The sequence below is a fragment of the Trametes versicolor genome, assembly GCF_000271585.1.
Source record: "Trametes versicolor FP-101664 SS1 unplaced genomic scaffold TRAVEscaffold_2, whole genome shotgun sequence".
Classification (NCBI taxonomy): Eukaryota; Fungi; Basidiomycota; class Agaricomycetes; order Polyporales; family Polyporaceae; genus Trametes; species Trametes versicolor.
Genome location: NW_007360322.1, coordinates 261,832 through 289,214, shown reverse-complemented (window position 1 = coordinate 289,214; position 27,383 = coordinate 261,832). Strand labels below are relative to the sequence as shown.

At 57.4% G+C, this 27,383-nt stretch overlaps 10 protein-coding genes across 10 annotated transcripts; 7 read left to right on the top strand and 3 right to left on the bottom strand.

Moving 5' to 3' along the window:
- Positions 1-216: 216 nt before the first annotated feature.
- On the top strand, positions 217-2,576 carry TRAVEDRAFT_68896 (alpha/beta-hydrolase; the record flags this gene model as incomplete). Its single annotated transcript, XM_008035862.1, has 14 exons — positions 217-362; positions 420-616; positions 665-729; positions 791-831; positions 889-963; positions 1,020-1,027; positions 1,078-1,143; positions 1,197-1,266; positions 1,327-1,594; positions 1,658-1,761; positions 1,810-1,863; positions 1,922-2,172; positions 2,232-2,266; positions 2,325-2,576. The coding sequence occupies 14 exons, from the start codon at positions 217-219 to the stop codon at positions 2,574-2,576; spliced, it is 1,632 nt and encodes a 543-aa protein (XP_008034053.1).
- Positions 2,577-3,201: 625 nt separating this feature from the next.
- TRAVEDRAFT_114956 (cytochrome P450) lies at positions 3,202-5,232 on the top strand (the record flags this gene model as incomplete). The annotated part of the gene is made up of 10 exons (XM_008035861.1): positions 3,202-3,391; positions 3,455-3,587; positions 3,641-3,829; positions 3,892-4,043; positions 4,097-4,212; positions 4,267-4,407; positions 4,448-4,641; positions 4,682-4,768; positions 4,833-5,093; positions 5,145-5,232. The coding sequence occupies 10 exons, from the start codon at positions 3,202-3,204 to the stop codon at positions 5,230-5,232; spliced, it is 1,551 nt and encodes a 516-aa protein (XP_008034052.1).
- Positions 5,233-5,959: 727 nt separating this feature from the next.
- TRAVEDRAFT_42835 (uncharacterized protein) lies at positions 5,960-6,262 on the bottom strand (the record flags this gene model as incomplete). The annotated part of the gene is made up of 2 exons (XM_008035513.1): positions 5,960-6,156; positions 6,211-6,262. The coding sequence occupies 2 exons, from the start codon at positions 6,260-6,262 to the stop codon at positions 5,960-5,962; spliced, it is 249 nt and encodes an 82-aa protein (XP_008033704.1).
- Positions 6,263-6,342: 80 nt separating this feature from the next.
- Positions 6,343-6,832, bottom strand: TRAVEDRAFT_26213 (uncharacterized protein). Its single transcript, XM_008035321.1, has 2 exons — positions 6,553-6,832; positions 6,343-6,497 (listed from the first exon to the last, which is right to left on the bottom strand). Exons 1-2 carry the CDS (start codon positions 6,810-6,812, stop codon positions 6,383-6,385), a joined length of 375 nt encoding a protein of 124 aa, XP_008033512.1. The 5' UTR covers positions 6,813-6,832; the 3' UTR covers positions 6,343-6,382.
- Positions 6,833-7,631: 799 nt separating this feature from the next.
- TRAVEDRAFT_26208 (uncharacterized protein) lies at positions 7,632-11,389 on the top strand. The gene is made up of 14 exons (XM_008035320.1): positions 7,632-7,741; positions 7,853-7,932; positions 7,981-8,000; positions 8,141-8,195; positions 8,252-8,920; positions 8,989-9,146; positions 9,205-9,273; positions 9,328-9,487; positions 9,542-9,659; positions 9,723-9,955; positions 10,008-10,138; positions 10,194-10,217; positions 10,269-11,111; positions 11,177-11,389. The coding sequence occupies exons 1-14, from the start codon at positions 7,645-7,647 to the stop codon at positions 11,262-11,264; spliced, it is 2,745 nt and encodes a 914-aa protein (XP_008033511.1). The 5' UTR covers positions 7,632-7,644; the 3' UTR covers positions 11,265-11,389.
- Positions 11,390-12,120: 731 nt separating this feature from the next.
- On the top strand, positions 12,121-13,119 carry TRAVEDRAFT_17156 (uncharacterized protein; the record flags this gene model as incomplete). The annotated part of the gene is made up of 5 exons (XM_008035246.1): positions 12,121-12,309; positions 12,361-12,381; positions 12,434-12,517; positions 12,630-12,654; positions 12,689-13,119. The coding sequence occupies 5 exons, from the start codon at positions 12,121-12,123 to the stop codon at positions 13,117-13,119; spliced, it is 750 nt and encodes a 249-aa protein (XP_008033437.1).
- Positions 13,120-14,871: 1,752 nt separating this feature from the next.
- TRAVEDRAFT_114863 (uncharacterized protein) lies at positions 14,872-16,706 on the bottom strand (the record flags this gene model as incomplete). The annotated part of the gene is made up of 2 exons (XM_008035860.1): positions 14,872-16,272; positions 16,323-16,706. The coding sequence occupies 2 exons, from the start codon at positions 16,704-16,706 to the stop codon at positions 14,872-14,874; spliced, it is 1,785 nt and encodes a 594-aa protein (XP_008034051.1).
- A 1,068-nt stretch (positions 16,707-17,774) lies between these two features.
- Positions 17,775-19,340, top strand: TRAVEDRAFT_113031 (uncharacterized protein; the record flags this gene model as incomplete). The annotated part of the gene is made up of 4 exons (XM_008035859.1): positions 17,775-17,877; positions 17,966-18,137; positions 18,196-18,283; positions 18,369-19,340. 4 exons carry the CDS (start codon positions 17,775-17,777, stop codon positions 19,338-19,340), a joined length of 1,335 nt encoding a protein of 444 aa, XP_008034050.1.
- Positions 19,341-19,793: 453 nt separating this feature from the next.
- TRAVEDRAFT_160349 (uncharacterized protein) lies at positions 19,794-24,710 on the top strand. Its single transcript, XM_008035858.1, has 22 exons — positions 19,794-20,339; positions 20,421-20,510; positions 20,577-20,591; positions 20,646-20,833; positions 20,895-21,048; positions 21,105-21,362; positions 21,413-21,569; positions 21,638-21,841; positions 21,903-21,911; positions 21,971-22,245; positions 22,311-22,344; positions 22,398-22,410; positions 22,469-22,590; positions 22,653-22,731; positions 22,781-22,889; positions 22,953-23,184; positions 23,253-23,270; positions 23,325-23,422; positions 23,499-23,571; positions 23,635-23,654; positions 23,715-23,788; positions 23,849-24,710. Exons 1-22 carry the CDS (start codon positions 20,222-20,224, stop codon positions 24,470-24,472), a joined length of 2,964 nt encoding a protein of 987 aa, XP_008034049.1. The 5' UTR covers positions 19,794-20,221; the 3' UTR covers positions 24,473-24,710.
- Positions 24,711-25,989: 1,279 nt separating this feature from the next.
- Positions 25,990-27,052, top strand: TRAVEDRAFT_42828 (uncharacterized protein; the record flags this gene model as incomplete). Its single annotated transcript, XM_008035512.1, has 3 exons — positions 25,990-26,231; positions 26,298-26,364; positions 26,990-27,052. The coding sequence occupies 3 exons, from the start codon at positions 25,990-25,992 to the stop codon at positions 27,050-27,052; spliced, it is 372 nt and encodes a 123-aa protein (XP_008033703.1).
- Between the last annotated feature and the right edge of the window lie 331 nt (positions 27,053-27,383).

Below are 27,383 nucleotides of genomic sequence, written 5' to 3'. Positions count from 1 at the left end.
CGAATGTGGTGCTGCGGCGACGTTTCATTGTCTGCGAAGAGCGATTTACGTTGACGTCAATCGGCAAAGTGGCCGGATGCACTACACACACACCCGTGACTTTGCCGGGCTCTCCATTCCCGACTCACTCGCTATATATAATGGCGCACAAGGGTAGACAACGACCAGGGCCGCCATCGACCACTCGACCAGCCAGCCACCGCCGGCTTCGTCAAAATGCTTCACGTCCTAGCGTTTTTGCCTGTCGCGTTCGCTCTGGTCCGTGCAACTCCCCCGACGGTGCTCTTGGACAAGGCCCTCGTGGTTGGCACAACGAACGACTCGGTGACCAGTTTCTTTGGCATTCCTTACGCGGAGCCGCCGTATGTTTCCAATTTCCGCGCTCGACTCTTTTTCTCCTTGCTAACCGGAGAACGCAGTGTGAACGACCTCCGACTCCGGCTCCCCAAGCCGATTGCTGCGTACCAGGGGACCATCAATGCGACGGTCCCGGCCACTCAATGCATACAGCTCGTGCCGCCGCTCCGTAGCGACCTGCCTCTGGAGATTCTTGAAGACCTGATTGCTTACATCACTGAGATCCCGGCCACGACAGCCACCGCTCAGAGCGAAGATTGTACGTGGGCTGTACGTTTGTGATGATCTTTGAAAACTCATAGAGCAGGTCTATCAATCAGCGTACAGGTGCCCGCCGGCACTAAACCTGGAGCGAACCTACCCATACTGGCGGTAAGTGGCATCATTTATCTGACTGGTCTATCATGCTCACTTGCCTCATCTCAACCTATAGTACATATATGGCGGCGGTTTCACTACTGGTTCTACTGCAGCGTGCGTGTCTATGCGACGTAGTCGCTCTATTCGTTTTCTGACATACCGGTGAACCAGGAATCCGGGGGATGTGCTCATTAGGAGATCAATTGAACTAGGCAAGCCGATTATCTTCGTGAACATGAACTACCGGTATGCCTTCGGCCATCTCAGGTGTCGTTTCGATAACTTACGGCGTTCGTTGACAGGCTTGGTCGTGAGTACCTCTGCGCGGGCACAGCACCGCTCCCAGCTGATCATATGTAGCCTTCGCGTTCCTGGGAGGCAAAGAGATCAAGGAAGCTGGCGTTGGCAACCTTGGTCTTCACGATCGTAAGAGTATACGTTGTTCTTTTGTGAACGCTCATCAACGAGACACCTTACAGAACGTCTCGCGTTGAAATGGATCCAGCAGCACATTTCCGCCTTCGGCGGCGACCCCAAGAAAGTTACAATGTGAGCACATCTCGCTGTGTCCCCGCAATTGCTGTGCACGCATACTGAAGGCTTCACCAGTAACGGCCTGAGCGCAGGTGCAATCTCGGTCGGGCTCCAAATGGTCACAAATGACGGAAACACCGAGGGGCTGTTCCGTGGCGGGATCATGCACGCCGGCTCGCCGCTGCCGACGGGCGACATTGAGGCTTTGCAGCCCGCCTATGACATTGTCGTCGAGCAAGCTGGCTGCGCAGCGGCTGCAGACACCCTCGAATGTTTGCGTCAAGTCCCTGCGGCCACTCTGCTGAACGCCGCTGCCGCTTTGCCTAACCTCTTCGACCTCCCGGTGCGCATATTTCATTTGGGGTAAGACATAGCAGAACCTTTCGCTCACGCGTTGAACTGGCAGGGACTTGCTGAGGTTTGGGCCCCGCGTGCTGACGGAGTCTTCCTACAGGCGCCGCCGCAACACCTGGTGCTGGCAGGAAGCGTAGCGAACATTCCCTTCATCACGGGTAAGCATATTTTGCGCTTCGAGGACCTGAGCTGATACTGTTTCGCAGGAGACGCTCTCGATGAGGGCACCATCTTCGCTACGGGCAGCTTCAACGTGACGTAGGTATCCCTCTCACATCCTCCAACCTTTCCAATTCTCATTCTACTTCGCCACTAGCACCGAGGCGGAATTCCGTGACTTCGTCCAGCAGGAGTTCTTCCCTGACGCGCCGGCTGACGTCCTCGCGCCCATCTTCGACCTGTACCCCAACGTCCCGGCGGAGGGATCGCCGTTTGAAACCGGAGACGCAAATGAGCTTGCGCCGGAGTTCAAGCGCAGCGCGGCCTTCCAAGGCGACGTCGTGTTCCAGGCACCGAGGCGGTTTTTCCTGGATCAGCGATCCCTGAAGCAGCCTACCTGGACGTACAGTACGTCACTCGCGCTTACAGATACACCATCATTCCGAGTTGACACGGCCGTCATGTAGCAAGCAAGCGTGGCGCAGTGAAGGGCTTGGGCTGCGTGAGTCCATGCCACCTGTCACGCACGCGGCCACATTGCTAACAAGCGTGTCGAACAGCCCCACGGGAGCGATGCCACCCCAGTCCTGACCCAAGGCAACGACCTCGCAGACTACGTGATCCAGTTCGTGACCACGCTCGACCCGAACGGCGCGTCCAACCGCACGATCCCGTGGCCGCGCTACGATCCGCTCGAGCGGAGCATGCTCACGCTGCTCCCGGGAGACACGCCGCTGGAGATTGTACCGGACACGGCACGGCTCGAGGCTATGGCTGGGCTGACCGGGCTGAGCATCGCGTTCCCCCTGTGACAGTCTCCGTGGAACATTGGGTGCGGCATGTGCTCGTCCCGGTCATACGTTATGACAGCGACGTCTGGTCCAGCGTCGCTTGAAGGACCGGGATTTGTATTGCAGGCTCTGTTATCCTCCGCCACGTTCTATTCACTCCCTCGCATAGCCTGGCCAACATACCTGTCTTACTCGTGCTCAAGCCTCGAACCTTGACATGGTGTGCATAACGCGTCCGAGTTCAGCGCTGTGTACAAACTTCCAAGCAAAGCTCGCATCGAAGTTTATGGGTGCGTCTGAAACATGTATGTGCCAATGGTATTCTTTGGACATAGAGGTGACATGGAACTGCACGGAACTTGAACTGCTCTCAAGCAAAGGTCCGAATTTTCGTACTGACTCTCTTGCCATTTTTCGGGAGTTCTCGGTCCTTATGGGGGATCCAACAGGGTCCGACGGCGCGCGCGTTACTCGTGTCCAAACCCAATCAGCTTCCTCTTCCCCGCCGGCTACCTCCTGTATAGCCTATCGATTCGCACCCCACTCCATACGGCTACTAAAATTCCTCAGTCTGCACGCCATTGTGGCCCACCGTCCCCCGACTCGGAGTTACCAGTAGCTCTCGTCTCTCAGGCCCGTCGCGAATATGGAGTCGCACGCAGTGGACATCGCCGCGCTGGTCTCCTTCATCGTCATCTTCACACTCGCCATCCGCCACGCGTTCTCGCGGAACACGCTCCCGCCGGGCCCGAAGCCTGTCCCGCTCTTCGGGAACCTATTTCAGCTCTCTCAGAAGCAGGAATGGCTGCAGTTCACGAGCTGGGGCCAGATATACGGTCTGTACCTGTCCCGATTTCTGCGCCGTGGCACACGGATAGACTGAACCACGGGTGGTGTAGGCGATGTCGTGACCATGCGTGTCTTCAACAAGCCTATCATTCTCCTCAATTCTGCGCAGGCCATCATCGACCTCCTCGAGGCGCGCTCCGCCATCTACTCGAGTCGGCCCCATCTGACCATGGCGTGCGATTTGTGCGTGCATGTATATCTTGGACTTATTGCTCTCTTTTTGACATTAAATGCAGGATGGGCTGGGGCGAGACGGTCGTGCTCATGCCCTACAACGAACGGTTCAAGAATTACCGGCGGCTCCTCAAAGTCGGCCTCGGTACGCAAGTCACACGCGAGTACTGGCCTCTCATGGAGAAGGAAATCGCGCGCGAACTTGTGCGGCTGCTCGACAGCCCCGATGCCTACGTGCAGCACTTCCGGCGGTACGACGCGCCCGCACACCCCTCTCCAGTTTCATCGTTGACCGTGTGGTTGTGGCTTGTAGAACAGCAGGAACGGTCGCGTTGAAGATCGCGTATGGATACGAGAACGAGAACGAGGAGTTTTCGCAACTCTTGAAGGATACGGAAGATGCTGTGGCTATGTTCGCGATGGCCGCGCTGCCCGGCGTTTTCCTCGTCGACACCCTTCCCTTCCGTGCGTCCCCCGCGCTGCCGTCTGGCAGCATGCTTCTAACGCGCGGCCAATAGTGCGATTCATCCCACCATGGTTCCCGGGCGCAGGCTTCAGGAAGTTGGGCATACGCACGCAGCAGCTGGTCAAGGCAATGGCCGACGCGCCCTTCGATATGGTCAAACGACAAGTGGTGGGTCTACATGCTCGAATCCCGCGTAGAAGCACGCTTAGCGCTTGCTTGTAGGATGCGGGCGCGGCCCCAAAATCGTTCACCTCGGACCTGTTGTACGAGCCCCCGGAAGAGCGTAGTAGAGACGAGGATATTAAGTGGGCCGCAACGGCGGTCTACTCCGGACAGTCCGATACCGCGCGTACCCTCCCTTTCGTGCACGCACCCCTCGACTGACCGTGTTGTGTTCATACAGACCATTGCAGCACTGTCGACCTTCATACTCTGCATGATGCTCTTTCCAGAGGTACAACGAAAGGCACAGGCTGAGGTCGACGCGGTCATTGGGGGCGACCGCCTCCCGCGCATCGCGGACCGGGACGCACTGCCGTACGTCGGCGCGGTCCTCAAGGAGGTCCTTCGCTGGCGCCCCGTCGTGCCCCTGGGTACGTTCTGCACCATCGCCGCTTGTATATGTGCTGACGCGCAGTCCCGCAGTCCCGCATTGTGTGACGCAAGATGACGTTTACCGGGACTGGCACATCCCCGCCGGTACCTCGATTATTGGGAATGTCTGGTGCGTCTCTCCGCTACCCACCCCAGTCCTAGCCTCTGACCGCCCGCCATCCGCGCGCGCACAGGGCGGCGCTACACGACCCCGCGCGGTACCCAGACCCGGACGCCTTCCGGCCAGAGCGCTTCCTCCCGCCCGAGAACGCACCGGACAGCGCGGGCTTCGCATTCGGGTTCGGGCGGCGCGTGTGCCCCGGCCAAGCTGTCGCGCAGGCGTCACTCTTCTGCACGCTGGCGTGCATCCTGGCCGTCTTCGACATCGCGATGCCTGTGGACGCGAATGGAGAGCCTGTGCGGCCGGAGATGGTGTGGTCGTCAGGGGTGACAAGGTCAGTCTTCCTGTGGAAGTACGACTTTGCGCGGAGCTGACGAAGTTGTAGCCATCCGGCGCCGTTCCAGGTGAAGATCACTGCGCGTTCGAAGGCGGCGGCCGAGCTTGTCAATAACGCAAGAGACGAGACGGTGTGAGGAGTGAAACTGTGCTGTGAGATGGTGTACTCGTGCTGTATACAAAATTACAGTGGCTTGCTCTACATGGCCGCGATGTTTGGGTCTCCCTCGGCCCAGTCACTCATGTTGTAAGCGAGTCTGAAACGTAATCACATTGTTATGGCGATCAGATACAAAAACACCGATTTCCTGTGGGAATGCAACTTTGGCAGTAGTGCACTGTATCTGCCGGTCAAATGTTGCCTTCCGAGTAGGTACTATCCCGATGAGGGTATAACGCAGTGATGCCAGGAGACGGACGCGAAAGGTCAACAACAGGGACTTACTATTCAACGAATGGGATAATTTATCCTGGGTTTCGATGAGTCGTCAGGTCGACACAAAGTCGCGATGAAGGCGTCCCGCCCTCGCAGAAGCAGAGGCGCGCCGCATACGCCTGCACCACATCACTTGATGGTGCAGACGACGCGATGATGTACGTAGGCTCCCCGAGATTGATTCTTAGGGTGATGGGGTCGTCTAGTCGCTCTCCAGCTGCTTCGATGTGCGGATCGGGATGGTGCATATAGCTGGTCGATAGGTGCCTTCGACGTAGCGGACGCGGAGCACTCGCGGGTGAATCTGCCAACTCGTAGGAATCGCTTAGTGGTGGAGACTCGAGAGTCGGGGGCGCGAGGAACGAGCGTCTCCCATGCTGAGCGACTCCCATTCGTTGCGAGGATGCTTCGACTGGGATATGGGCCGGTCAGCGCGCGGCGTGGATGCGGGAGATCATGGACGTATTGACGAACGTGAATAGGGGAGCGAAGTCCTGAGCGTGGCGCTGAGGCATTCGAGACGGGGTGTCCGGTGCGTTGGGCATCCTGTATACGACGCGGATGACGGTAGATAGATGGCGTCCTCGGAGTCTGACGCTCGCCGCACACGCCGTGAAGTTGTCTCCTGTCGTAGCACAACCGTCAGTGAAGAGTTCGCGAGGACTGACGCGCAACGTACTGCCAACGCGGCTGAACTGTGGTGGCACCGCCTGAAGCGCCTGCGAGCTCATCCTGGGCGGGGAGAGGCGCGTGTGACGCGGGGTGGGGGTGGGGGAAGGGCCAGAAAGCGCCACAGACGAGGGCGGGGCTGATGAGAGGCGGCATCGGGACTGTTGCGTATCGAGTTCGTCCTAGTCGCAGACGACAACGCATCTAGGGACGAGGCGACGAATAGGGATGCGGGGAGGATGGGATGGGATGCTGCAGGCGCCGTCCCCAAAGCGATTGCCAGTTACATCGTAGAAGCTGCAGCAGAAATGAGAAATGCAACGCGCAGCATAGTAGCGGACTGCAGACTTACGGGGCACTCCGGTCGATGCGGCAGATGCCTTGAGCGGCGTACAGCAGTGGGTCAGAGAGGTCACCAGCAGCGGACGCGGGGTTCTTGGACATGCTGGACCAGTCCACGAGTCGTATTCGGACGTAGCCTAAACGAGCTTTCGCAACGTGCATCGCCGAGCTCGCGAGGTGGATAAGGTGGATCACGAGCTGTGTGCGGAGTGTCGAACACCCGCAGTGTAGATTCATGGCTAGCAGGAGATTGAGAGGTTCGTCTGTCATAGAGTTGGGATTCGCGGCGGGCCCGCCAAGGAGGGTGTTCGGCGTTGCTCATGGTGTTGAGAGCGTGGGGATTAGAAAATCAGGGTGGTGAGGTCTTCAACCGTCAGTCCTCGATATTTATACTACGGTCGAATACACGGAGCTTCGCGGAAAGCTGGGCTGCACGGTCGCATTGTGGAGGCTCCAGGGCTTGTCCAAGTCGGCTGTCGCGGAGCTCCCCTTTCAGCATGGATCTCAAAGCCGGGCGGCAGAATGCCCGAAGAAAGCCATAGGAGCTCGCCGGAAGCCACTGCGGCGCACGGCTTTTGTTTGCCTGTGAATGGCATTGAATGTGGCCTGGAGCATTTCAGTCTCTTGCAATAGGCCAGGGCAGGAATGTTATTGCCGTACCCACCACTTGTCCAGAAAACAAAGCAAGCGAGTGCGCTGAGGCAGACACCAAGGGAGGAGCGCAGGGAGGAGCGCCTAGTAGCATCGTAGCACACCCTTCCTCCTCCGGCTCGCTCCGACGGGGCGCCCGGCGGTGTGTTGCGGGCGCTCAGTCATGTTGCTCCGCGCGCGCGACGCGTTCTAAGCTCGAGCTCACTCAGCCTCCTTTCATCATCAAGCTCGAACCACGCGAACTGGAACTCTTGCATCTCCCCATACTCATTCCCAACCTGTGAAGGATTTGGCCACCGCCGCGTCGCCAAGGCTCGGACGTTCGGATCACCCCTGAGACTTGGTCAGACTTCTTGGTCAAACCCCAACCATGTGCATCCTGTTAACCCCGTAGTATATCTCGCACTACTAGTATGCATTTCTAAAACGAATCTAGCAGATCTCGTTTGATATGACGTCCTATCGGGAAGATTCGAATATTAGCTCGATTGACAGCGCGAAGAGGCCCAAGCTTCAACGAGCGTGCGACCTCTGTCGCAAGAAGAAGAGTACGGCGCATCTTCTTTCTTGTTGCTTCCGGTGCTTATCTCTCTGCGTAGTTCGCTGTAGGTTCTGATATGTAATAGCCGCGAAAATTCTTTCACAGCGCTGTAATGTAGGCGATGGCACGGAATCGCCCAATGGCCGCTGCGCCAAGTGCACCTCTTACGGCGTAAACTGCACTTACGTAGATGTCAATGTAGGTGGAAATATCTATACGTTGGAGAAGTTGCTCACAATCTAGTAGATGCGACCCCCTACGAAGAGGTGAGCATCTGTTCAGCCAGAGCCGTGGGGTACGATCCTCCCATGGAATATCTCGAAGCACCAGTTGTTGCGGTCTTATATTTCTGCTTGCCCCTATACGGGTTCTTGCACTCATTCGGACCGGGCTGACAATTCTACAGCTATGTCGAGATTCTCGAGAGCCGACTTCAGAAGATGGAGGAACTCGTCGATAAGGTAATTGCTACTTTCACGGTCGTGCATCTATCAAATGGCTGATAAGCAGCATCTAGCTGCAACCTCGAACGCGCACATCCCCTCGAGAAGCGACCGCTACGCGTGGTATCTCGCCTCCCTCATTCCCCGACAGTACCACGCAAAGCAGCCCAGCGGTCGCTGTCGCTCCGCCTGTCTTCAACGACCCCTCTCCCGCCGATTCGGACGACCTCGACTCAAGCGATGACGAGATGGAATCGTGGAACAAGTTGTTGCACAGCTTCCGCAAAGTCTCTCTGCGCCCCGACACTCAGCGATACCATGGCAAGTCGAGCAGCATGCTCCTGCTACAGACCGCTGTCGACACGAGATTTGAGTACACGGGCGCCGGGCCACATTCGTGGGACCCAGAGCCCAGTACTGACCCTCCGCACACGGAGTTCCCGCCCATGGATTTCATGAAGGTCCTCGTTGATGCGTATTTCGAGAAGCTAAATCTGTACATCCCGTTGCTCCACCGCCCAACATTCGACAGACAGCTGAGGGAGGGCCTGCATCTAGCGGACGAGGGGTTCGGCTCGGTCGTACTACTCGTATGCGCCAACGGCGCACGGATGTCGGAGGACCCGCGCGGCGCTGACTACGGCCCGCCCGGACGGCTTGGTTGGAACTGGTTCCTGCAAGTGGAGAATGCGCGGAAGTCTATCTTTGCCCCGCCGCAGCTGACCGACTTGCAGAAATGCGTGGTACGTACATTCGATAATGTCCCAGCTACACTTGCCATTCCTGCATCGCTGAACGCTGCGCGATACAGCTCATGGCCACGTATCTAGGAGGCTACAGCTCGCCACACAATTGCTGGACGCTCATCGGCATCGGCATGCGTACCGCCCAGGACCTCGGCGTGCACAGAAGGAAGACATACGCTTCCATGCCCGGGCCCCAGGGCGAGCTGTTCAGACGGGCGTTTTGGTCAGCTGGATCAAATTACATTCGCCGTAGCTGCTGACACCTGTCTTGACATCGTTAGGTGCCTTCTGATGCTCGACCGGATACTTAGTTTCAGTCTTGGGCGCCCGTGCGCGCTACAGGACGAAGAGTAAGACCGATCCCGTGTCCTCGCGAAGCTGCTGCTCATGACATCCGCGCGTAGTTTCGACACCGACCCACTTATCGAGTGCGATGATGAGTATTGGGACACAGGCGACCCGGAGACGGACTTCAAACAACCCGCCGAGAGACCATCCAAATTGTCTTTCATGAATGCCATCAATAGGCTTTTGCAGATCATGGCTTTCGCCCTGCGAACACTGGTCAGTGATGTTCTGAAGGTGCTCTGTGAATACGACTAATGCATGCATCTTCAGTACTCGATCAACAAGTCCAAGATGCTTCTAGGATTCGTCGGCCACGAATGGGAAGAACGTATCGTCGCGGAGCTCGACTCGCTCCTCAACAAATGGATTGACACCCTCCCGGATCATCGTGAGTCATCACATCATTGACGTCTGGGTCCGCCGTTTCTAAATCGTGGCCTGCACCGCGAAGTGCGGTGGGATCCCCATCGGGAGGACCTCGTCTTCCTCAACCAGTCGTCCGTCCTATATATGAAGTACTACCAGCTGCAAATCTTCGTTCACCGTCCCTTCCTGCCGCCCTCGCGCAAGTCGTCCACACTGACGCTCCCCTCGCTTGCGATTTGCACAAACGCTGCGCGGTCGTGTATCCACGTGGGCGATGTCCAATGTCGGCGGAACGGCACTCCGCTTGCGTTCAGCCGTGTTCGTTCTGCGTACACTGTTCCCGCGGCGCTATGGCTGACGCGTCGCACAGATGCCCTTGTTTACTGCGGGAATCGTGCTCATAATCAATATGTGGGGCGGGAAGCGGGCGGGACTCGCGAATGGCTCTGCGGCGGAAGATGTGCAGAAGTGCATGGCGATGCTGAAGATGCTCGAGTCTCAGTAAGCACTGTACACACTCATTACTTCCCCGGTTTGATATCTCACCTTGGATCAGGTCGCGTGCAGCAGGCAGGCTATGGTAGGTGTGCGGTTTACCTGAACTCGGGAACGGTCACTGACTTGCTCCCAGGGATGTGCTTAAAAGCCTATACGCCGCTGGCGAGTTCAAGGGGCCGGAAGACCCTACTCCAAACCGCAAGAGGCCACGCGATAGCAATCAGCCCGAACAGGAGTTCTCTACGCAGCGGAGTTCTAGTGCAAGCGAGAAGTCTCCCGAATCGCAGCCCACAGCGTCCAAACGGGCCTCGTACTCCTCGATCCACCACCATAATCGGTCGCAAGGTGTGCCACCTCCAAGCGCGCCCTCCGCAGATAGTCCCTGGGGTGGATCGCAGGTGGGATGGTCTGGGCTCAGCTCGGACACAAGCTCGAGCTCGCCCGCGTCTTTCGAACTTCCAGTGCGCACGGTGGATCTCGAGCGGATGCCATTCGGAACTGGCTTCAGTCCCTTCTTCGACGCTCGGTTCGCGCGATCGCAGCAAACCGAGACTCCCGGTGCTTCTCAGTCCGTCTCGAACGGCATGGCGGCGCCCGAATTCGCGCAGTTCGCGAGCCCCGCAGACTTCCCCTTTGCGGTCGCGCAGCCGCCTCCTCCGACCATGGCGCCGCCTGCGAACGGGAACCAATCCACATCCGGGCTTGTGGCCTTCTTCGATCCCTTTGGGTCTATACAATTTGACGAGCCACCCGCCGTTATGTCGCAAGACCCGGCCGCCTTCCAGCTCTCTCCGCTACAGCAGCAGCCGCAAACGCAGCGGACCCAATATCACATATCCACTTTGTCGACGATGGACCCACCGGACGAGGAGTCCAACAACGGTAACGCTCCGTCGTTCCCGTCGTTCTCGGAAGACGACCTCGCGCTCGCGGACAGTACGCTCGACATGTGGTCGTCCGCGCCCACCAATCTAGAGTAAGTGTCCTTCCCTCCGGCCTAAATCGTGTAAAAAATCACTGACGTGGCTATGGTTCAAGCAGCTGGGCGGACTGGGATATGTTCGTGAACAGCGTGAGCGGCGGCGGTGCGCCGCTGGAGTGGCCGGTCAGCGAGCCTGCGGTGTTTTAAGTGAGGGTGCTGATGCATTCATGTGGGTGTCGGCGGCTTCGCTATGTGTACACTATATACTACTGACTTCCCTGGATCACTAGAGAAGGGCCTTCTTGCACTCTCTGTTAATGTATGATTATTTTTTCCCTCAGGACTCGTATTGTATGAGGTCATCAATAGGATTGGGCGTCTTTTGACACTCATGATGCGAGCGCTCAGTGCTATTCGGCGCCGGCGCTTGCAGAGGAGTCCCCTCCTCGACTCGTACTACGACGTTCTTTCTTGTTTGACAAGCGGGATCCCACTCTGGTTATTATTGGACACCTTTAGATCTTCTTTACAAGAGGAGCTCATCATAACGGCGTCGATGCGCTTGAGCAGGTTGTTAGATGAACAACTGCCGGCCGCGTTGATATCGCAAGATCGAGCTGCGAGCAGCGGCGCATGCTGCTGTATGATGTTCCAGCTAACGCGTTGACAGTTAGCATCTGCCACCCTTCCATCTGCACAGGCGTACGCCCCCTCTGCTAAGTGCGAAGTGACCCAATAACGTGAAGGGGTATTGACTTGACACATAGATGAACGCGTGCCAGTGGGCCCTATCCGGACGACTCCCCCACATCGCTTGTCCAAGCTTCAATGTGTGGGATGGTACATCACTTTGTCCATCTAATCGAACCTGTGTATGTCATTTTGGATGTGTTCCCTAACATTTGGTCCACTGCGAAGCTGATACATCGCTAGGGAGGCCCACCTGAAGATGCTTTTAACGCCTCGCCGTCGGTTGAGCAGCGTCCATCGAAGGCCCTGCATCTGCATATTCTTACCACTGCCCAGCATGCTTATTACCCTTCTATTCACGATTATTTTCGCCATGCCTGCGTGCTCTACCGGGGCGCCGTACAGCAAAGCTCATCTCAAAGATCACCGGACTCGTAGACCCACTGGTCATGCGGCCAAGGAACACATGAACCTCATTCAAAAGCGATTCGATAACACCCGCTTCACTTACTTCTATCCGGGGCAAAATGCCTGTGGGGGCTTTGATAACAACGAGAGCATGGTGAGTTCGCTGGCAAGTTCATAATCGCTCGGCTGATAAACCACGGTACAGATCGTTGCTCTAAATGAAGAAGTACGTGATATCAGGAGCTCAGTTCGTACTCATTCCTAATCCAGCCCCAAAGCAATGGGATGGTGGTTCTCATTGCCACGCCAGCATAATTGTGGAGTTCCAGGGTAAAGCTGTTCCTGCCACGATTACGGACATGGTACGTCCTGTCACCCACCTGCCAGAAGTTTAGTAAAAGAATCCTAAATACGATCGAATCCATCGACAGTGCCCGGGATGTCCCTATGGAGCACTTGACCTGATTGTTCAAGACCCTCGCCGGAAGCCTCGATGCCGGTGAGCTGTGGGGCTCGTGGAGCTTTGGCGGCAGCGGGCAGCGGCGCAGCCGCTGCATCCCCCACCAAACCGAAGAACACGTCGCCCAGCGCATCAGCATCGTCGGCACCTCCGAAGGTGCAGCAGCAGACATTGCATATCACCCCTCACCCCTCCCCTACGTCCACTTTAACCTCTCCTTCTCTCGACATCTCGCCCTCGTCTTCGCACTCGCATCCGGCCCAGGCAACGTCCAACAATGGGGTTTCCATCCGGAGCGGAGTGTCTCACGGCTCCGCCGGGACGTCTGTGAGCCCCTCCACAGCCCGCGGTACGCTCGCGCCCACGACCACGGCGACGACGACAACGACAACGACGACGGCGACGCCCTTCGCCACAGGCAACATCGAGAATTTCAACCTCGCTTTGCTCCAGCTCGTGGGGCTGGCAGACGCTATCTTTGCCGCAGACAAGTCCGAACTTTGATGACTTTCAAGGTGCACTTTCTTAGAGACAGCCAAAAGTGTAAAGCCCAATTTGTGTCAATCTTGTATCCTCTCCGAAGATCCGCAAAAGTTGTCTAATGTGATTCAGTTACAGAGCTCGGCTCATTTGCACTTTCTGGAACTTGTAGCTCGACGCGCGAGGGCATATTTCTTGTTAGAGCTTGTCAACATCTCTCTGGCCGGTGGAACTTGATGATGTCGTAGACGGACTTGCCACTTCGGTCTCGTCCGAGCGCACCGTCCCAGTTCTCAAGAGTCTTGCAAAATTTTTGTCATTGCGCACGCACCGCTCCGACCATTGGGCGCAGCTGGGCCGGCTCCTAAAATGGGTCGAGGCGTATGCCTAACAATGTCGGGTAGTGGTGACGCTTCGACCGGTCTGCGCATTAGCACCCACTTGGACCATGCATACGGCCGTGACGTTGCTCACTTTGTCGTCGCACTGGCCTTGGCGAGCGCCACTCCCGTCCGTGCAGCGTATATAAACTCGCAGTACACTCTGTTGACCCGCATCACATCTCACCATGGGCACCCCTCCCGAGTCCCCACCACGCACCCTCACTCTCATACCACAGTCGTATGGCGGACAAACCTCTCAACTCTTACTACTCAGATTTACTGGCCGGGTTAACACCGGCCAGCTGTTCCTCGCATGCCATGGAACTTGGAACGGGCATAGGTAAGTACTTCGTTGGCTGCGATCGGCCCTCTGCAGACACATGTGCTGACGCTACCCCCTAAGGCCGCACCCGATGTGCCTCGCTCAGGCCAGTTGAGGTAACAGCTCCTTGCGGGCCCTGGCACCCCACGACCCGGAGGTGAGTCTACGGCCCTGTCCCCTCGCTTCAACGTTCCCGGACTGTTTCCCTCATGCCACGGTGCTGATGTCCTTTCAGTGTGTTCAGAGTAGGCCGGCGCGGCCTGGAAATACCGTCGTGTCGAGGATCATCACCTCGCGGGAGGGGCCTTCCATCCCCAATACGCCATCACAACACGGTCGCGCTTCTCCCCCAAGACGCTATGGCAAGACCTGGATAGCAATATCCAGTACTCCCGGAGGCTCCCGCGCACTCATCACTTCCGCTCGGCACGCAGGACCGCGCGTATCTTACTCCGGCTCGGTATTCGTCACCCGTCGCCCGAACAAGCGGGCTACTTCCCCTTTCCGTCACCCCTGCCCAGGTCGACGGTCGTATTTACAACTTACGGGGGAACACCCGAGACACCGTTCGTCTTGTCGTGTCCATCGGAAGGAATGTGACGAACGGGTGTAAATACTAGGAGATCCGGGTTATAAACTTACCGTATCTCTTCTTTAAATCATCTCATCTTGACTTCGTGGTATGCCAACACTGGCAGCTCGACGTCCGATTCCGCCGTTAAGTATCCGCATCCTGATCCATTTGTTAATCTATGACGCGTACGCGGTTCACGAGAGCTCATGATAAACAAATACCACCTCTGTCAAATTGTTTAGTCGCTCTGCGTCTGGTAGTGGGACTCGCATGATCTTATTAAGCAAAGATGATATTTTGGGCCCCTCAAGACATCTCAAGTATGTTCTTGTGCTCCTTAATACGAGACGTGGCTCCGGGTGGGTAGATTACTCACATACTACACAGCATGCATTCTCGCCACTCGGAAACACGATACACACATTTGCAGCATGGGATGCGTTATGCGACAAGCCTGAGCGCGATCATACAATGCAGTGAACTTCTAGCGTGTCACATCAATGCTCGCACATATTGAATGTGTCCTCAAACACCCTCTCGTTGTGAATCACCACGAACTGCACACGCTCCTCCATCAGCGCCTCGCGATCCACCTTCGCTTGCTCCAGGGATACAGTGCCTTCCAAGACATACTCCAGGATAATGTCGACAAGCTCTTGCGGGAGTTGCTGAAAGCGGTGCGCACGATAGACTGCGTCCCGGTACCACTCGGCTTGCTGGGGTGGCACGTCGCTGGTAGAGTGGATAGAGATGGATGGATCGACGAAGAAGAACGCGAGGATTTTCCTGTGCCCAGGACGTGTGCCGTCCGCGAGCGCGAACGGTGCGACGCGGTGCTGGTATATGTTCGGGAATGCGATGCACTTGTCCTCCGCGGCGACGATGCTCCCGAGCTCCTGATTGAGCGCTTCCCCGCGCCCGAGACCGTACGCCACCGAGTAGCCTTTCGAGTCGTCCTGCTGCGCGGGGAGGGAGGTCGCGCCGGGGTACTCGCCGTCGCCGACCACAGCGCGGAACGCGAGCCGCGACTCGGTGATGTTTGCGCTGTCGTAGTAGTAGAGGCCAGTCGCGACGATCTTCTCGTTGCTCATTCCCTCGACGTGCCACGAGCCCCCGGGGTATGATGGGTTCGCGGGCGAGAGGACAATATTGGCCATCTTGATGATAACCTGCAGCGTCCGGCCTCTTAGGTTGAAGGTGGCCTTTTCCTCTGGAGGCTGTGGCTTGAAGGGCTCAGCGTCGGGTAAACTCGGCCAAAGATTAAGCTTCTCCCATGCCTGGCTTTCGGGTGTGTCTTCCCACCAAGGATACGGTTGTGGAAGGTGGTTGTACCACACACCCGGGTCGACTTCCTCGAAGGGAGATGGAGGCGGAGAGCTGAGCACGTCCGACAGGACGCGCTCGAAGAGCGGCACAAAGCGTTCTAGTACGGACGAGATGGTCGCGTACGCCGTCGAGTGTTCGTATGGGTGGAGGTTGTTGATGTAACCCTTCGGGGTCACTCGCCCGTCCCCGGAGACCGCGAAGTCAGTCGGGAGCCATTGGTGCGCGCGCGATACAGTGAACTCGTAAGGAACACGACCGATCTCGTTGGACCCCCACCAGTCCTCGGGACAGAAGTCGGAGATGTCCGATCTTCGCTGGAAGTAGTCGTCGATGCTGAGCAGACGCAGGGGATCGCTGTGGTCGTGCGCCGGGTCGATCACAAAGGAACGGCCAAGACGGAGACAGTATAGCGAGGGGTGCACGAGATCGAGGACTTGACCGTTCGAGCCGGGATGCCAGTCCTTCTGGTCGTCCGAGACGTTCTCCAGCGTTGCGGCAACTTGCTTAACGGCAGCTTTGAGAGCGGAGTCAATGAGGGTAGGAGACTCATAAACCATCGGAATGGCCGTTTGCTGTCGTAGGCGGTTAGCGACGCTGGTCTTCAAACCGCATTAGCACCTACATATATGCCTGTATCCGTGTCTCGCTGGTCAGCATGATACCTTAGCTCGTCGAAGAGGTAGCGCAGCTGAGCGTCCGTGATCGGGTCCCTGGGCCACTTCTTCTCAACTTGGCGATATTGGTTGTTGGGATCGGGGAGGAAGGTTTCGTAGAGTTGGTCCCTACCCCAGAGCTCCTCCACCATCTTTGCATCGTGCTCGACGGCCTCCCGCCTCCAGCGCGCGACGTTCTCGGGGTCGCGCACCTTATCCCACCAACGCGGTTTCTCCTTGATCTCGCGCGCAAATCGACGGATTCGTTGTTCAAGGAGCAGAATCGGATGGCGAAGGACGGGCGCAAATGGCGTCGGAAAGTGTGGGTCTGTGGGCAGTTCTGTATCTGCCATGAAGGAGGATGGCAACCTGCGATCAGATTCAGGGAAGGCCGCAACAAGTAGTGCACACTACATACCCGGCGTTGTGCGGGTAAGGGATCGTGTGCTTGCCTCATGGCATACACGATGCTACCAAACCTCCGATCTTTCACACAGCGCATCATGCCTGGTACATCATGTGAATTAGTAGGCAGCGAGGTCGGCACTACATAACTTTGTGGAATCCAGAAACCGCCTAAGAACCTTCCGCAAGCGGCCTGGCGTGAGAGTGAGTCGCGGCATGTCATAGGCGAGGGTGCCAGACTGGTGCAAGAAATGTTCGCATGATCTACTTGCACAGATGCAGATTCACAAGGCCTGGTTATTCCGTCGAGGTTGGACGCTGCTACGCGGCACGCGGTGGTAGTATACCTAGTGCTTCTGGATCTCGGTATCGCCGCCGGTCTGAGCTCAGCACACGAGGCAGGCAAGAGCAAGAATCCGATGGTATAGGGAGCCTGAGCGTGAGGATGCGGATGCAGAGCACCAATTTGGTGGGTTTCGAAAAACGACACGACCCCGAACTCAATTAAGGTTCCATGCACGGTGCCAGCGGTCCCTCTAGGCAATTGCCGTCATGTGTGCGGGCAAATCCGAGCGCGATTCCAGAGAGGAGCAGGAGAAGCTCACGCATCCTGTCTCCCTTTCCTTCGTTCCACCATGTCGTACTCCGTCTGTCTCCTCATGTGCGAACGTCAGCTGCACCAGGGCGTGGGTGCTGCGGATACGCACCTTGACGAATGATCTGTTCGAGCGACAATCGCGGTAACCGAGCCAAACCAGTGCCTGGCGGGCTCACACGCTTGCGCGGTACCGACCTTCATCACGCAGCACTACCGCCGGCCGCACCGTCCATTCATTCACCCATTCCTCCGTTCGAACGGACCTGGATCGACCGAAGACGCGGGCATCAGCGCGCAGCAGTCGCTCGTATAAAGCCTGCGCACCCACGGTCTGACGAGCCCTTGTTTTGCCCTTACTCAGTCTCGACGACTCTCTTCCCCCCACCCAACCTCAAGCTCTCACTCTCGTTTGGAAGATATGGCTGGAGGATTTGGTGACCGCCTCGCGCGCGGGGTGACCTTCTGGGGAACGGTTGGTGCGGTGATGACTGCACTGAAGCTGAAGGAGCAGCATGATAACTGTACGTTACCCATCTTCTCTGCATTGCAACTACACGTCCTGCTTGCCTGCTTCCGCTTTATGAGGTATTGACAAGGGTCACGATGTAGATTCTAGCCTGCCGGACGATGAGGAAGGCTTCAACCACGGGCCCGTCGCCCTTCAGAACCCCAACCTCGATGAGGAGGCGGCCGACGGCGCGTCGTTGCTGGACACTTCGCTGCAGAATGGCCGGCCCAAACGGCAACGCAAAGCAGACTGCTGCATGTGCTGCGGATTGCGGTACGTCGCCCGTCGTTACCGTCCTCGTTGACAGCACCGCTCACTGCGACGGACGCAGCTGCGGACTCTTCTGGAAGGCATTCGGAGTCGTCCTGCTCCTCTTCCTGGGCTACCAGGCGATCAAACTGGCGATCTGGGCGGCAAAGGTACGTCTGCTGCGCAGCACTTCCGAAGCCGGGCCGCGGACTGATCTCCACGCGCGCGCCTGTTCTGCTGTGATGGTCTACACAGCCCAAGCTCACCGGTCTGGAGGGGATGCCCGAGTTCAGCACGTCGCTGGGATGCGCAGACGCGAGGTTCTTGTACAACGGGACGAAGATGGACATCCACGTCCCTGTCGGCTCGCACAAGGATGACCACTCGCTCGACGTGCGCGGTGGCGCCCTGGGCACGATCATCCTCGCGCAGGGCTCCCCGGACCTGACCTCCGTCAGGTACGAGCTCACGCTTCGCTCAGACACGCCGTCGCTATTCAAGGATGTCGTGCTCGACTACCCTGCCCCGGACGAAATGGAGGACAACATGCGCTCCAGCCGCTTGCAGCTCAGCACGCCTGGTCTCCTTGGGCTCGGCTGCATGCGCTTCGACATGACGATCTACCTTCCGCAGAACCTCCGCACCCTCCACGTCCAGGCGCACGCCCTTTCGCAGATCAAGTTTGACGAGGACTCAAATTTCGACCTCGACAAACTCTCCGTGAGCATGTACAAGCTCGACCAGCGCTCGATGCTGCTCCCCACTGAGGGCATGCACGCGAGGACCATGAAGATGCAGATCACGCGCGGGTGGCTCGTCGGCGCTGTCACCGCGGGCGACGAGGTTACCCTCATGACGCAGACCGGCGACGCGACGTTGAACGTCCACGTGCACCCCGCGCCGTCGAGCGCGGAGCCGCCGGCCCCGGTCCGCCTGCTCACGTCGACGGGCGCGGGCCGCACGGACGTGGTGTGGGCCTCGCACGCGGCGGGCCTGTCACACCGGCCGATCGACGCGACGCACCATATGTCGATGGGCGGGGCGGCGTACCTGACGTACAAGGACTCGGGATTCAACGGCACGGTCGACCTCACCGCGAAGTCGTTCACCGCGACGGGCCTGCAGGCCGCGTTCGAGAAGGAGGGGCTGTTGCCGTACGTGGGCAGCAGGGCGGGCGTGGACCGCATGCTGGTGAAGGCGCAGGGATGGGTGGGGCTGTACTTCTGAGCTTGAGGGTTTGCGAGTGCTCTGGAACGGACTCTCTTGGGACGGCTCTCGATGCTAACTGGATCTGCGCACTGTGCTGTAACGTTACAACTACTATCATACTTAGCATACTGAATTTCACTCTCTCTCCCCGTCATCCCGTCTGTTCAGCTATCTCGGGCTCACTCTCGCACGCAGTCTCGCGCACCTGGGCAGCCGGGTCCGGGTGAGCATGTCGTTCCAGTTGCCGTGGCCGAGGATGGCACTTACTCATGACCTCGGCCTCTGTTCCTGCACTCCACCTTCTGACGTCCGCATCACTCCGCGCTCGGAACTGGAGGACCCTGCATAGCGCTCCCAAACTTTGCCCGAAAACGAAGAGTCTAGACCGGCCATGGGCAAATGTGATGGCTCTTGAACGTAAACCCTTGCACTCGTCTCATCCCACCCAGCCCACCCTTGTCTTCCCCACCCATCTACCTCGCATCGTCCACGTCCTCGACGATCGTACTCTGACATCCTGCCCATCAGCCTCCCGCGAAGTCCAGGCAGGCCAGCCTCGCGCGCACAAGCCAAGTCGACGTCGGCGCACGGCCCGGACACTCCGAGGCCCTCGGGCGCACTTCGCGTCCACTCAGACCCGGCGTGTGCACCCTCTCGCCGCTCTCGCCCAGAACCGTCGGCGGCGATCGCAGTGAACACCGACCGCCCCGCTCGAGAAGCAGGTGGACCACCGTGGACCTACAGCATCGCCCCCCGCCGATCTAAGCTGTCGGGCACCGACACACCGCGCCCCCTGTGGCACCAGATCCCCTGGGCGCCGCGCTCCAGGCGCGTCCGCAAGCGTACGCGTACGTATTTTCAATAACATCGAGAGGCGTGAGGCATCCGCGACGGCGGGGATGCCGGCCAACGCCCAGAGAGACGGCGCTCCCGAGCTGGGAGAGAAATCGGACGAGGAGTCCGCTGCGCCCGGCGCCTCGGGCGCTGGTCAGGGGAAGACGCAGAGGAGCGCGAAAGGTACGTCCAAGCCATTATGTTTGATGGTACCTGGCGTTCATGAATTCTGTGCCCTGTATTTGCTTTCATCTCTTTCTACAGCATGCGACAGGTGTCGTAAATCCAAGAGCAAGTGCGAGCCATCACCGACCGACGGTGAGCCGTGCAAATCATGCGCGGCTATCGGCGCAGGTAACTTTGACAGACTTTTTTCGGAAAACATCGTACATATCTGACGTTCTTTGTCTACTGTCTTAGAATGCGCCTACACGGGTATGCACCTATTGGACATTCTGAGCGACTCGATTATCTGACGTTTTACGACAGCACCTAGCTTTCGCAGGGGTCCGCCGAAGGGCTATATCCAGGCACTGGAACACCGATTGCACCAAGTCGAGAGCGTACTCGCAGCGATAATGACGTCTACAGATACTCGCTCACGTTCGATCGTGGATGAGCTTGGCAAGGACGAACTCGCCTCGCATATCATCGACACCGTCGACGCCGGTCCATTCGTGAGTGTTTGTATTGTCTGCACACTGTGCGCATATCTCATCAATACATTGCTCCACGTAGGGCAGGACGGGCCGCGAGAAGCGCGCATTCGACACCACCAAGGACAACTTCTTCTCGTCCATAGTCGCGGAGAAGCCGAAGGCTCAAAGCCACCGCTCCCGACGGGAGTCCCGCGCAACACGTGAGCACGTCATCGAGAACGTCATTGCTCGAGGTACGTTCTTCCAACTATGTCTTGTATGCGGGTAAGTTGATACCAACTTTGTGCAGACCCGATGATCCAAACTACACGGCCGACATTGCTGTGGCAAGACCGTTTGTCCGAACGGTTAGGGCGCTCATTTGGTAGTGGCTCATTCAGCCCTCAGCCCGTGCCCTCACCCCCATCGATCACGGAGAGTTCGAGTCGCGAAGATCCTTACACGTCGGAGCCTCCGAGGACGAAGAGACGGATCGAGGAGCGTCCGGCGAGGTCCGTGCACATGTCGGCACCGTATGTTGGCGGGAGCAGGATGCCATCACAAGAAGGTATGCTTGCAAAGGTCATACTCGCGGCGGAGTACTGACAGATGCCACAGCGCCGGAAGGTGACGAGGACTTGTTCGACTGCGCGGATGCGTTTGGGAACCTGTCCATCAACGAGAACCGGGAGGTTCGATACCACGGCAACGCCAGTGGATTGCAGTTACTGGCGCAGTCAGAACGCACCGATGGGAGGAACATCCAGGGTATCTGGTACGTTTCTTTCTTCCACCATCCCCATTTCCCGTACTTCGTGCTAATAGCGCGCTCCCCTTTTGTAGGAACTTCCCTATGGCCAGATTCTGGCCAGGACCTCCGAACGACGGGCGACAGTTCATAGACGAGTCGATCATATCCATCGAGAACAAGATACGCATGCCAGCCGTGCACATCCAAGACCGGCTTGTCCAAGTCTACTTCACGTACATAAACCCCGCCGTGCCTGTCGTTGACGAGGAGTCGTTCATGGCGCAATACCAGGCAATGTGCGTCCTAGCCCCGCCACTGCTAACATTTTATGCTGATTTTGATGCCGTTTGGGTGCAGGAAGCTCGGGTGAGTGTCCCCGTGAGCGTCGTGATAGCACTACTCTGGTGTTCACGCTTGATTTACAGCTACTCCGAGGATTCAAATCAGCCTCCTGGTCCACCATCGAGTGAAGTGCGGCCCGAGCGTCCACAGAAGATATCTAAGCTTCTCCTTTTCGCCATGTTCGCGTACGCGGCGAGCCACCTTGACCCTCTTAACATCCACGATGCCGCGGTCGACGCGGCACGTGCGGGGGACTATGCGACTGTTGCGCGGAGGATCCTGGACACTATGTACCACGAGAGCCGGTCGTCGACCGTGCAAGCGCTTATATTGCTCGGGATAAGAGAGTTTGGCATCGGTATGTCGCCAGTCAAGAAACATCATGTGCCACCTTGCTGACCTGTGGCTATGCGCGCCCTCCAGGAAGTCTAGAGGAAGGGTGGTTGCACATTGGTATGTGCCGTCTAGTTTCCACACAAGCCTATATTTAACCATTCAATCCGCAGGCATGGCCGTGCGCATGGTAGGGTTTTGTCTGCAAGCCCCACTCGCCAAGTATCTGACTTTCAGAGGATTTGTAGGCGCTAGACCTTGGGTTGAACCGCAATCCGGACAAGTGGACCCACAGCGGACGGGAGCTCTTCAGCCCGAAAGAGAAGGAGATCCGGAAGCGGATTTGGTGGGCATGCTGCCTCGCGGACAAGTAAGCACTCCCTCCCTACGACCTGTTGTAGGGACCCGATGGTAACGTAACTTTTGTGGCAGGTTCTCGGCGCTGTTCCTCGGGCGGACGATCTCTATACACGAAGGCGACTTCTCCACGCCATTATTGGATATCCCTCCGGTGCGGGGTTACGCGAACGAGGTTCGATGTAGGCTGACAGCCTTGGCAGGATGATATGGATCACATGTGGCAGCCTTGTCCCCCAGACCCACGATACGGCACAATCGCTCCCGTGCCTGCCGTACACTTTGGGTACTTGCGGCATATATCTGCTCTTTGTACGCCTTCCACAAATGCCGCGAAGGAGCCTCTTACTGATTGTCCTGTTATGTGACTATTAGACGTCATCACTGGAGAGGTCCTCGCGAAGGTATACCGCGTCTCGCGCGCGCACACTGTACCTCCTCGCGCAATTCGCCAGGAGCTATACAGTAGGTTGCTACAGTGGGCACTCGAACTACCAGAGCACCTTCAATACAACCCCACTGCGAGCTCCCGGCCGTGCCCTGCGCCGCATGTGCTGATCATGCACGTCCAGTACTGGGCAACTGTACTACTTTTGCACCGACCATTGTGAGCGTCAAACCTCAGGCTTGTTGGTCAGACTAGGGTCCATAGACTGACCCCGTTTTGTGGTTCAGTATTCCGAAGGGCACAGAGTACGTGCAGTGCATACAATTCGTCTTACATGATTGACCTCTGTGATGGAATAGGTTGGCGAGAGCTGGTTCCCCATCACTAGAGAACGACCCCATCCCATGGGAGTCGTATGACATCTGTCAGGGCGCGGCCAGTCAGCTGGCATCTTTCGGTAAGCATTTTGGCCATTGGCTCCTGCCGAATGTCACTGTGTGCTGCGTTTCAGGAATTGACGTTCTTCCCTACAGCGATGCTCTACCACGAGAAGTACGACATGCGATGGGCGCCACCGTTCGCCGCCAACTGCCTTCAAGCTGCGGGGTGAGTTGTCCATAGCTCTTATCGGTGGATTCGAAGTTCTAATGCTAGTGTGTATCGCCGTAGGATCATGCAAATAGTTACATGTGCGATAAAGTCCTGACTTTAAGCGGGAACGCGATAGCTGATAGGTTTGCACAACATAGTAAAGTACAAGCCGCTGGATACGCAAGCTAGCGTCGGCCTGCAGAAGTGCATCAGCGCCCTAGTGGGCATGGAGGTGCGCTCGTGCTCGAAGTCCACCCTCATCTCTGTTCCTCTTGTTGACCCTGGCTTCCAGGCCACATGGGCAAGTGGCCTACGCGTGCGACATCTTATCCAGGGCGCGAAGGTAAACGTCGACCGAGCGTACGAGTCATCCGCCCGCGCGTCTGATGCGCGCCAGAAACGTCCCGCGCAGGCTGCGTTCGAGCTCGATTCGGCATACGCCTCACGGTTTCCCTCTACGTCGCATACCCCGGTACCCTCCGTACCCTCCTACGCCCCACCGCCGATGCCGCCTCCCCAGCACTCCATCCCTCCACGCTTCGTACCAAGCCAACCCGCGCATTCCGAGCATCCTCAGTACGCATACCCGGGGTATCGCACCCATCCTCAAGGCAGCCCACCCCGGGACGTAGCGACACCTGCCGCGATGCCCCTCCCAGCGTACATGCCGGGGTACGACTCCTGGTGGCCTGTGGTCGACAACGAGACGGACGTTAGCGCTGGCGTCGGCCAGTGCCCCGAAGTGGCCCAGATGCACGGCGGTGGGGCTGGGACTTCCGACGGGGTCGTGCATGGGGGCGTCGCGATGCCGCAAGGTGACTTCACGTTTGACCAGCAGCACTTTTCGCCGGAGTTTCTGCAGGCGATGCGCGACCCGATGCTGCATTTCCCGTCGGCGTTCTCGCACATATACTAGTGGGGGATTGCAGGGGAGGACGTATGGGCAGAGTATGACCGTGGCTGCTTGGCGTCTGTGAGTTGGAATATCCAGGGGCGGTTGTTTATGGTTTCTCTGTTTCCTTGTCTCAGGTGTATTTTGCTTGTGTTATGTTTCCGTTCGAGATGCAGCTCGCTACGTGGCTCGAGCTTGTTCTTGTACTGTTGTGTTACCATCTTTCAGTAGCTACATACAAGGCTAGATTTACAATGTAGAGGATCATGTTTGAAATCAGTGACTGAACGAAGAGATGTGGTAAGTTTTTGATCCGGATCTTTCAGATACATTGGCGGCTAGGGGTGGCGGGAAGGAGGGGTAGTAGCCCGCTTATTTGGGCGATGGGTGGCGGCGAATACCGAATCCGAGTAAGACGCGCGCGGTCCTTCGTGCCGAGTGGAAGTGATTAGTACTTCGGGGCCTCCGGGAGTACTGGACATCACTATCCAGATCTAAACATATCTTGAGCAGCTGGGTCGCGGCGTGAGGACTCACCTCCGGGTCATGGCGTGGATGTATGTGTGCGTACTTCGGGTCCGGCGGGGCCGCCAGTGGGGACAGAGCCCGTCATGAGCTTCTACCTCAACTGGTCCGAGCGAGGCATGTCTGGCCGCACGGCCTTGGAGGGGCGGCGTCAGTACATGATGTCCGCAGAGGTGCGATCACAGGCAACTGGCACTCGAGCCAAGTACTCACCTGGGTCGGTCGCCGGTTCCATGGCATGCGAGAAACTGTTGAACGGTGTCAACCCGGCCGGTAAATGTGAGTAGTAAGAATTGAGAGGTGTTTATGCCAGACGATTGTAGTATGGAAGCGAGAGAGTATGGTGAGGACTCGAAAGGGGTACCCATGGGCCATGGTGATATGCGATGTGGGTCGACGAGTCAGACCGTGTACAATCCAGCGAGCCTAGAAAGCAGAACTAGTACTGAGATTGGCGCGTACATGCCGATGTGCGTGGACTCCGCCAGGAGGCTCGGGGGCCGTGCCCTCAGCAGGCTCCACCTACTGTCCATCTGTCGAAGACGGACGCCATTACGTATACAAGGGGCCCGGTTGCATCATCGGACCCCGTGTCAAGAGGCTGATTCTGTGGCGCGCGACAACACGCCTTTCCGTCGCTTGTGGTCCTCATGTGTAAGAAATCGAGTAAGTAATGACTTCGAAAGTCGCGAAGAATTAGCAGTTTGAAACTCCCCAAAATATGTTTACAGTTTGAAGCGGCCTCCTGCATCGAAAGAATATACCTGTTGTCGTATTTAGTTACCCTGTGGCAGCACGGCGCCACGAGTGTTAGTCCGCAGGCTGCCAATGGGCACAGCCCAGAGCCGCTCGGGGACTAAGTTTGTGTGCTCCACGCGCTAGCTCACTATATGAGAGGACGCCGTCGCCCGGCGGAGTGTTAGCTATCCTCCACTCGAGTCGAGCCTCCACATATTGTCTGCCTAAGGAGGACACCCTGCGACCTATTGTCATCCTGTTAACGTCCTCTGCATATCATGAACATCAGCTTTACCTCGAACACTCTTGTCAATTCAACGCTCATCGACAGCGCGACCGGCCAAGTCCTGTTTGAGCTCTCGGCATCCCGTGACCACTTCCGCATCCATATAACCTTGCGAGATGCGCACAACACCATGGTCGGCGAGTACAAGAAAGGCAAGATTGGCACCGAGGTCATATACCGCAGACAGACTATGCGGGTGAAGGAATGGCTCGTCAAGAAGCATTGGTATTCCAGGTACGTTGGTGTGATCCACAAGTCTGTCGAGCGTGCAGCCGCTCACTGCTCTGGGGAAATTTTCAGAACTCGGACGTTCATGGCGCATAACGGGAAGGCATACGAATGGAACAGTTCGAACCAGGTGTGCAGGGTCAGTCCATACGATAGAGCAAACGTACTCATTGCTCGCTGGACGAAATATGCGGGGGTGTGAGAACATCTGACCCACTGGGAGACAATCCTCCGCCGGAGTCCGCCAGACTGTGATGGCAGACTCACGTGAGCGATAATCAGGGAGATAACAGGAGACACCTACCTTTTGAGGCAGGTAAGTCGAGATAAACCCGTAATCAAGCGCCCTCCTACCGGGCGCTACTGAACTCATTATGAGCGGTGGAAATGCAAGTAAATAAGAATCGGAAAGATTCTGCACGCGCGCGCGAGTATATGATCCTCTAATGAACATCCATAAAGTTGAGCGCAATGCGCGCGTTGCTTGTGCGAAGTCGCGCGAGGTATACGAGGTAATTACGACCTCGCGGCGCGCGAGGTGCGACTTCGTGCGCAATGCGCGCGCGCCCCCAAGCATTGTTATCGCACACGCGTCGCTATAAAACTGCTTCAGAACCATGTATAGAGGATTATCACTCTCAAATAGAAGCTGTGCAAGTATGAGCGTGGTTATAAGATCCCTCAAGTTAATGAGATCAGTAGTAAGGTCTTACTCCTCCTATGTAAGAACCCGGCGGTTCTTACTTACTACCGGCACTCCCTAGTGCCTGGACGGGAACGTCCACTTCAGTAGGAGAAGGTGTTCTCCGGGAATCGCGGAGAACTAGCGCATCTAGGCGCCCGTAGATTAGATACCGCCATTCATGTATCGTACGTAAGCGTACGGCGCCCGAAGGTTCGGGCCTCGGGCGCCTGGTGGGGGCAGAGTTCTACCACCCCCCACCATCCAGCGAGTACGCCGAGCAATCAAGCCCGGTCCAGAGTACTTGCGGGATTCGGGGAGTCGTGGGACTCGCGTACACTTACACTTTTTTACTCTAGCCGCGACGAACGAACTTTCGTTCACAGCATCAAGTTGCTCGACGTCACCACGTCATCAGAACATCGGACGCCTTACGACAGCGTCCCCAAATGGATCCCACCCAGCCTTCCGGGAAC

Excerpts from the sequence above, each read along its gene's own strand:
- TRAVEDRAFT_26213 (XM_008035321.1), bottom strand. The coding sequence starts at position 6,812 with ATGACAGACGAACCTCTCAATCTCCTGCTAGCCATGAATCTACACTGC. Across the intron at positions 6,498-6,552 it reads CGCATCGACCGGAGTGCCCC|CTTCTACGATGTAACTGGCA; the intron begins GTAAGTCTGCAG and ends TTTCTGCTGCAG.
- TRAVEDRAFT_26208 (XM_008035320.1), top strand. The coding sequence starts at position 7,645 with ATGACGTCCTATCGGGAAGATTCGAATATTAGCTCGATTGACAGCGCG. Across the intron at positions 9,660-9,722 it reads TGACACCCTCCCGGATCATC|TGCGGTGGGATCCCCATCGG; the intron begins GTGAGTCATCAC and ends TGCACCGCGAAG. Across the intron at positions 11,112-11,176 it reads TCCGCGCCCACCAATCTAGA|CTGGGCGGACTGGGATATGT; the intron begins GTAAGTGTCCTT and ends TGGTTCAAGCAG.
- TRAVEDRAFT_160349 (XM_008035858.1), top strand. The coding sequence starts at position 20,222 with ATGCCGGCCAACGCCCAGAGAGACGGCGCTCCCGAGCTGGGAGAGAAA. Across the intron at positions 22,246-22,310 it reads GATAAGAGAGTTTGGCATCG|GAAGTCTAGAGGAAGGGTGG; the intron begins GTATGTCGCCAG and ends CGCGCCCTCCAG. Across the intron at positions 23,789-23,848 it reads GCGCCCTAGTGGGCATGGAG|GCCACATGGGCAAGTGGCCT; the intron begins GTGCGCTCGTGC and ends CCTGGCTTCCAG.